This window comes from Callionymus lyra, chromosome 12, assembly GCF_982586985.1.
Source record: "Callionymus lyra chromosome 12, fCalLyr1.hap1.1, whole genome shotgun sequence".
Taxonomy (NCBI): domain Eukaryota; kingdom Metazoa; phylum Chordata; class Actinopteri; order Syngnathiformes; family Callionymidae; genus Callionymus; species Callionymus lyra.
Window position 1 is genome coordinate 4,395,198 of NC_141829.1, and position 8,022 is coordinate 4,403,219.

At 40.2% G+C, this 8,022-nt stretch overlaps 1 protein-coding gene across 4 annotated transcripts; it reads left to right on the top strand.

The window, feature by feature from the left end:
• Nucleotides 1-1,047: 1,047 nt before the first annotated feature.
• Nucleotides 1,048-7,158, top strand: LOC148068026 (importin-4-like). 4 transcript variants are annotated; one of them, XM_087804032.1, is made up of 15 exons: nucleotides 1,048-1,145; nucleotides 1,880-1,971; nucleotides 2,365-2,409; nucleotides 2,503-2,612; nucleotides 2,690-2,798; nucleotides 2,860-2,984; nucleotides 3,067-3,180; nucleotides 3,376-3,489; nucleotides 3,680-3,803; nucleotides 3,901-4,059; nucleotides 4,220-5,725; nucleotides 5,805-5,840; nucleotides 5,917-6,859; nucleotides 6,939-7,071; nucleotides 7,132-7,158. In XM_087804032.1, the coding sequence occupies exons 6-11, from the start codon at nucleotides 2,942-2,944 to the stop codon at nucleotides 4,353-4,355; spliced, it is 690 nt and encodes a 229-aa protein (XP_087660158.1). In that variant the 5' UTR covers nucleotides 1,048-1,145; nucleotides 1,880-1,971; nucleotides 2,365-2,409; nucleotides 2,503-2,612; nucleotides 2,690-2,798; nucleotides 2,860-2,941; the 3' UTR covers nucleotides 4,356-5,725; nucleotides 5,805-5,840; nucleotides 5,917-6,859; nucleotides 6,939-7,071; nucleotides 7,132-7,158. The 4 variants fall into 4 exon arrangements, with proteins under 4 accessions (XP_087660158.1, XP_087660159.1, XP_087660160.1 ...); XM_087804033.1 differs by lacking the exon at nucleotides 2,365-2,409 and having other exon boundaries at nucleotides 4,220-5,543; nucleotides 5,614-5,725; XM_087804034.1 differs by lacking the exon at nucleotides 2,365-2,409 and having other exon boundaries at nucleotides 4,220-5,378; nucleotides 5,441-5,725.
• The last annotated feature ends 864 nt before the right edge of the window (nucleotides 7,159-8,022 follow it).

The following is an 8,022-nucleotide window of genomic DNA, read 5'->3' on the forward strand; positions in this document are numbered from 1 at the left end:
GATAAGGTTCCAGGGTTGAGTCAGTACTTGGGTGACTTAGGTCGGTCTGTCAAACTGAGCCTGAGAAACCTGGGTGCTGTATTTGATAAAGACATGTCTCTTGTTCAACACTGCAGAAAACTGACCAGAAACTGTTTCCTTCAACTGAGAAAAATCTCTAAACTTAGGAAAATGTTGTCGGAACATGATCTGGATCTTATAATCCATGCGTTTGTTTCTTCTCGTCTGGACTATTGTAACAGTTTGTTTTCATGTCTTAACAAGAAGGAGTTTTCTCGCCTGCAGTTGATTCAGAACTCTGCAGCAAGAATTCTAACCCGCTCTAGTAGAAGAACTCGCATTTCTCCGATCCTTAAAACTCTTCACTGGCTTCCAGTTTCTTTCAGGATCAACTTTAAAATTCTGGTTCTTACTTTCAGAGCTATTCATGGTCAGGCTCCTCCTTACATCACTGATCTGATTCAGCCTTACACCCCAGCTCGGGCTCTGAGGTCTGTGGATCAGAATCTACTTATGGTTCCACGCACACGGCTCAGGACCAGAGGAGAGAAATCTTTTCAGGCTGTTGCTCCTAAGCTTTGGAACAATCTTCCTCTCTCTTTGCTCTTGATGATGTACTGACTCCTTTAAGAAACATCTTAAGACGTTCTATTTGTTCAGGCTTTTACTTGATTTTCTGGAACTCCTGTGTTGTTCTCAGTATTATCTTGATCTTTAAAGTATATACTTTTTTGAGTATTGTTTTGATTGTTTAAGCGCTTTATAAATATAAATGATTTACTTACTCGAGTGTTTCATTCAGAACTTAATCGAGTTTTTTTTAATGATACTTAAATGTCCATTTACGTTATATATATATATATATATGAAGTAATTTACAGACATTTAATCCGCAAACAAAATGTCTAGAAAACCTTTCCAGCAGGTGTTCATAAGGGGGAGAAGTCATCGACGCAGATCTAAACACTCGTGTTTGGTCCCTTCTCGTCTCTCCCGCCCGCGCTCTCTGCAGCCTCGATGCGGTTTCCGGCCCCGCCTTTTCCGCCCCTTCCGCCGCGTCCCGCCGTCTATGAAGCTCCGCCTCTTCCTCCCGCACTTAGTGCTAACGGCTGATTCCTCGCGTTACGATGGAGCCTCAGACTATGGTAAGAAAAATAATACCTAGCTTTCAATGACGTCATCTGGTGATGGATTCGATGTTTTTTTAAACGTTTGAATGTTTAAAGAAGAAATAGAAAATGTTTATTCATCCCCAGAGGGGAAACACACTTTTACAACAGCACAGTTGAAAAAAAATAAAGTGCAAGGAAAAAAGAAATAATAAAAGAGATAATACAAAATAAAATAAAAACGATCTTAAAAATATACAAATTATTTACAAAATTAGAAATTTAACACTATTAACAAAATAAAATAGAATAAAATAAAATAAAATAAAAATAAAATAAAACACACGAGAAGAAAAACACACTACGGATTAGCATCAGGATATTTAAAGTAGAGAGTTAAATATCGTGACACCGGATGAAGGACCTTCTATAATGATCCGTCCTACACTGGGGGTGCCTGAGCCTGCCATTGAAGGAGCTGGCCAGCTCCTCCACGGTCAGGTGCAGTGCAGATCATTTACTTGCACTGTGGAAGACAAAAGATATCTCTGGAAAACTAAGGTAAAAGGTAAGGTAAAACTTTATTGATTGACTATGATGACTATCATTGGCATTTAATCCATTTCTTTATCTTGTTTTGTTTTTTCAACATTTTTTTCTGTTTATCTCATGTACTTCTTTAAATGCTTTTAACACACTGATACCACAGTGTTTTTATACACCCTGCATTGTTAACCATCTTAAGTCCCTCTCTGTACTTTTGTTTTCAGGTGAGCTGTGATGTTACACTGCCTGGCTCGACGGGTGATCATGCGAGATCGTCTGCGATGGACTGCATCAACTCTCTGGTCAGACTGATGAGGTAAAACCCAGATCAAAAATCGGCCCAATATTTGTAAATGATGTGTTTAATTTTGATTGTGTCTAGAAGTTGCTTAAAGATTGCTGTGAATGTTCATGCTGATAGTTGGGTGTAGCCACAGGAGGCCTCAATGACCTTCCAGAGTTTGACCTTGAACAAAAACTGCAGTTTTAGAGAAACAGATGAAGATATTTCGAGTAGAATGATGCAGGAAGTTTAAAATACGGTGCAACCAGAGCACAAGTGAAAGCACCATGTCAGAATAAATGCAAACCTTCCAGTTCCTGCACCTTTCCGGTCGTAATATTGCAGTCTTTTCATCCTAGTCTGTGTAGAAAATTCATCACATTTGTAGAATGTAGAATATTCACCAACATTTGCTGTCATTCACAGACTGTGGTGACGCATTTGCCACAAGAGGAAATGTTCAAACACTTGGTGAAATGTCATTTAAACCCTTTTTTGACAATTATTGACCAGTTGTGAAGATGCACGTCTTGATTATATCATCGTTTGAATCCTTCACACCAGATGCCCCTCCCTCAAGAATACCTGGCCAGTTCCAATCCCTACCACAGGAGGGCAGGGCTTTTTCTTCTTGGTTCATTGACTCAAGGATGCAACGATCAGATCCGCACCAAGTATGGCTGGTCATTCGGAGCAAAGAAAAGTTTTTGTACTGACCAAATGTTAAATGACATGTTTGTTGGATTTTTAGGATGCTTTCCTCCGTGATGCAGACGGTGTGACAGAGTCTGTCAGACAATAATCAAGTTGTTCGCAATACTGGACTTTATATCCTTGAAGATTTTTCTCAACGTCTACAGGTGAAAATTATTGTTAGGTTCTGTTTGTTTCCATTAACTATATTTTCCTGCCAATTTACAGCCAGAGGTGAGAACATATTACCCAGAGTTGATGCCTTTGCTGCTGGGCTACTTGTCCTCCTTGAAGGAGACCAGAATTTTTCATGTTGAAAGTTGGAATTCTGAAGGGCTTCATAATTGAATTGGGTGAGCATAGTAATTAATTCTCAGAATTGATGTGCATTGAAAGATAAGTCATGCAATTACCCTCATGTTATCTTTCAAACAGAAGAGGATCTTGAGCCTTACCTGCCCACTGTTATGGACACAATGCTGTCAGTCCTCAACAACACTGATGAGCTGAGGATCTTAGAGCTCACGATCCCTGTCATACGTACCATTGGTAACATTATTACCATTCATCTCTGCTCTATTATAGACAATACAATATATATACAGTATATATATATATATATATATTTTAAATATATATGTACCCACAAACTAAGGGATAGTAACTAATGAATTATTATGATTATAGTACTTGAATGTCATTTTATTTGGTTGTTTAATGACAAATGTCACCTCCCCGTTGAAGGTAAATATGCTGAGGAGTTGCTGGTTCCCTACTTCTTTCTCGTCACTGAGAGTCTGAAGTGTTTCCTGACGGCCACCACTGAGGACATGAAGAGTGTGCAAATGCTATCCTTTGGTATGTGTTATGGTTTGTATCAAGTTTAATTTGGATGACACTGTCCAGTCTACTGGAGTGGTCGCTGGTTTCTAATGACTTGACTTCTCCTTGCCATCTGCCAAATGACAGCCTGCTTGGAACAAACCTCACTAAATAACTCAATTTCATCATAACCTAAAGATTGAAATATGTTTTTTTTTGTTATCAGATACTCTATCGATGCTCATCCGTACTATTGGCAAAGATATCTTCAGTCCTCTTGCTGCAGGATATGTCCAGCTCTGCCTCAAACTTCACAAAGACACTGAGGACCTCGACCTGAATTTCCAAATGTACGTGTTTAAAGTTGTTTTGTTCAAAGTCTGAAAAGAATGACTGTTAGCCAACAATGACACCTATAAGAAGCTCTGTTTGCTCTCTGTCTTGCAGATTCGGCTTGTATTCTGCAATTTCCACCGTGAACTCCGACTGCCTGACGCCTTACCTATCTGCCATCATGCCGAAGTTGATGAGCGTCAAGGACAGTAAAGAAAGAGCCATGTTTGGAAATGAATGTAATACTCTTGGAGAAATTGCATACAATCTCGGGTATTCATCCATTTTCTAAACACTTGGAGTTGCATTTACAAATGATATACTTTACATGTTACCTGAGAACCAACGTAGAAGCTGTTCAGTCAGAAAATAACATCAATTACCTCCTTTAATATCAGCATCATAAAATGTCCTTTGTTATCTTGTTCTGCAGAGCCAACTTCCTGCCTTTCTTTGAGACGAGCTTTCAGCTGGTGTATGAGATGAGAGATGTAGGTCTACCAACAGGCTACCACTATAAGCCTGAACATTTCATTTCAACAAAGAACCTTATTAATTCATCAAAATAGTCTAAAAACAGTTTTGACATCGTCCACCCTTTTTTCAAATGTATGTGAAATACATTTGTTAAATAACTGTGAAACATTGTTCACAGAATTTTGCAATGAAATTAATTACAATTTCCATTTGAGGTTGACGTGATGGGGAAGTTTTGCCAAAGTATCTACAATGTGTGGAAGGAGAACAGCACTGAGTCCAACTATCAAGGCAAAGCTGACCACTAGACCTTCAAATAATAATCCCTCTCTGATCCCTTTACCCCAGGAATATATTTGACTGGCAAGTTACTTTGTTGTATTTACTTTATGAAAGCAACAATGCTATTGTTGGGATTTGTATCAATACGTTGTGGTGATTAAGAAGGACAGACACAGGAGTTTAGGAGAAAACGCTTGTTAAGTGAAATATACAAAAGTCAGAGAACAACTTACATTATCACGGAGTCTTGTAAAAGCCGGTGCTATGATAGGACCCTCAAAACTATTATCAGGGGAAGAATCAGGAGCACAAGTCTGAGCCATCTGTCCATGTTTAGAGGAGCCCTTTCTCAAATCTTTTAGGTGGACATAGTTCGCTGTGCCTGGAGATTGATGAGACAATTTGTTTAACAATCTTCCTGCTCAGAGCTTAACTGGTCACCTGCAGTAAAAGTAACTTTTCTCATAAAAATATAAGATGATCAAATGAAAATATGGGGTCAATAAAAAGTGAAAATAAACAACCAAAGATGTAATTATGTCATTAAAATTAAATCAAAGATAGCGACCGGAGAAAAAGAAGAGCAAAAAAAGAATATTATTAATTATTAAAATGACGTAAGTGAAAACGAATGGAATAATTTGAAAATTGAGAAATAATAATACAAATTAAATGAGATAAAGACGTGAGAAGAAATGAGATGTGATGAATAGAAGGCTTTCATTCTACCTCATGCTTCAGCCCTGAGGAGCAGACGTCGTATTTACTGACTCGCTCTCCACAAGCGTCAGAGAGGGATGCCGGGTCAGTCACATAGCGACCATCTCCTCCCGGTACTTGTACATTGGCTTGTTATTGGTAGACTTGGTAGAAACAGTTCTTGTTTGTCATATAGGTGAAGGAGCTGTAGGCAATTCAAGGTCCACAAGATAAACCCTCTCTCTGTTTCCTCCTCTCGCGCTACACAAGTATATACACAAGTATATCCAAAAAACAAGGTAAGACCACATTCTTACCTTGTTTTTTGGATATTGTGAGGACTGAGACTAGTCTACATGATGTGCTCAGAACCATTCCAGCCATGTACAATATCATCAAGACCTGCAAGGCAGAGGTTTTCAAAAACCCTGCATACTTCAAACAGATCAGCCACACGATCCATGACCTGCTGAAGATGGAGGTGAGACGGAAAAAACATACAATAAAAGTTAGAATGACAAGAATCCTAGTGAAACCTTGTACTTTTTCTTGTTGATCAGACTGCATGTCATGAGAATGGTGTTGGATCATCCAAGGTTTGAGATGCCTTTCAAAACTGCACACCTAAATGCACTTATGTGGACTCGTTTCAATGTGATGTTGTGTTTGCAGTAGAATACACTACTACAAGATGGCTGCCATGGAATTCCTCTGCTGGTTGCAGCAGTTCCAGCTGAGAGCGTTGCAACCTTCCTCCACGATCTGCTGCCTCATCATCAGCCAAACTGAGTTTTTAACATCGGATGTCTCTGTCCTCATGTGTATGAAATTGAATATAAAGTGCCCGGTGCATTCATGTACTGCTTCAGTACTATTCTTTTCACCGGAGTAAAGTTAAGATGTCAGAAATGCTGCTAAATAATGCCAGGAATAATACTTTCTTCTTGCAGTAATCATCATTTTTAGTCTCACTGGTGTCTTTTTAGGAAATAACTTTCTATATGGAAACTATCTTTCAGGATCCGATCAGGGCAGGAGACCCAGATGCGGAAGAGTCAAAAATCCACGGAGGAAAAGTTCAGAACAAAAGTCTTTAATAAATCCAGAGTGGTCCGTAATAGGAATGAACAGCAACTAAAAGAAAAAGACAAAAGGACTCACGTGACTAAATAAAAGTGCTGACAACGTCAGGAGTATCCAAAGGATTATCAAAGTTCTGATTCAAAGGCGAGGAGCGAGATCGAAGGGATAGCCAACCTGGTCTGGAAACGCAATACTCTGGCGAGTTCTTCCGGGTAGAGATGCTCCTTATCAATAGGAAGAACCCGCCACTCAATCATCACCTGCCAGCGTCTGTCAAAGGAAAACACAGGACACAATACAAACGGAAAACCACCTTCAAAATAAAACGGGAAGAACATAAACATGACACCATCGGTCTAATTCTGGAGGCGCTGGTCGGTGTCACGGGTGGTCGAGACCTCGCAGGCCGACTGTCCAACCTTTTGCTTCCCGTCCTGATGGCTGGAGTGAAGGGCAGTGATGCTGAAGTTGGCCACAAAAGCACTTTCAGTCTCGGGTGTTTGGCTGAAGCAGCAGGTCCCATGTTGACCTTGTATCCTTTAAAAGAAGTGTCAGATGAACTCCAGAACCTCCTGAGAACAAGTGCTTGTTCCTAAATTGATGAGCTCCAGAGAGTACCCCATGATGCTGTCAGTGTTCTCCAGCATGCTGGCCAGAGAGGCAGACCTGCAGGTGATTGACAACGTGTGTGCTGCTCTCTGCAGAATCATCATCAGCCGTGTGGAAGTGGTCCCTCTGGAGCAGGTGTGTGGAACCCAAGCTGTTTCTGCTCTCAAGTCAACTTATACATGTGTTCACTCGCAGGTTGTTCCAGCTGTTGTCACACGTCTTCCTCTTCAAAAAGAGGTGAAGGAGAACAAGACTTTGTTCCGCTGCGCACACACCACACACACACACCCACATACACCCCCCCCCCCACACACACACACACACCGTTTGTAGTTATTTGTTAAATCTATTTCTTTTTTTGATCCTTTCCTTAATGTTCAACAACAGTTTAGAACCTTCCTATGCTACACACAACCTTTATTGTTTTTGCTGTACTTGATTCCTCTCGGTAAAATCATTCAGAGATTTCCAGATGTTTCTTATCACATTTTTGCTGATGACATCCAGCTCTACTGCTCTTTTGATCCAACTGAACCCCAGAAGCTGAACAGCTTAGTCAATTGTTTGCTAGAAATCAAACAATGAGTTTAAAACACTTTGCTGCTAAATGTGGACAAAACTGAAACTCTGGTGATTGTTGATGATAAGGTTCCAGGGTTGAGTCAGTACTTGGGTCATTTTGCAAACTGAGCCTGAGAAACCTGGGTGTTGTATTTGATAAAGACATGTCTCTTGTTCAACTCTGCAGAAAACTGACCAGAAACTGTTTCCTTCAACTGAGAAAAATCTCTAAACTTAGGAAAATGTTGTCACAACATGATCTGGATCTTATAATCCATGCTTTTGTCATTTAGACTATTGTGACAGTTTGTTTTTTAATGTCTTAATGTTACGGCCCCATGCAGGGTTATGTTTTGTGTTTCAGGATTGGCTGTTGGGAGACGAGGCTGATTGGTGATTGATGGCAGCTGCCATGATTCACTCCTTCTTAATGAAGCTGGGCCAGTCTGTGTCCCTGCGGGCCTCGGATAGCATGTAGTGTTCTACGTCATTGGTGCTCCGCCCTCCAACGGCTTCGCTATGGGT

What these genes read in the sequence shown, in the direction of transcription:
- LOC148068026 (XM_087804032.1), top strand. Translation starts at nt 2,942, where the DNA reads ATGTTGAAAGTTGGAATTCTGAAGGGCTTCATAATTGAATTGG. An exon ending in CCCTGTCATACGTACCATTG is followed by an intron (nt 3,181 to 3,375) that starts GTAACATTATTA and finishes TCCCCGTTGAAG; the next exon opens with GTAAATATGCTGAGGAGTTG. An exon ending in CTCGACCTGAATTTCCAAAT is followed by an intron (nt 3,804 to 3,900) that starts GTACGTGTTTAA and finishes TCTGTCTTGCAG; the next exon opens with ATTCGGCTTGTATTCTGCAA.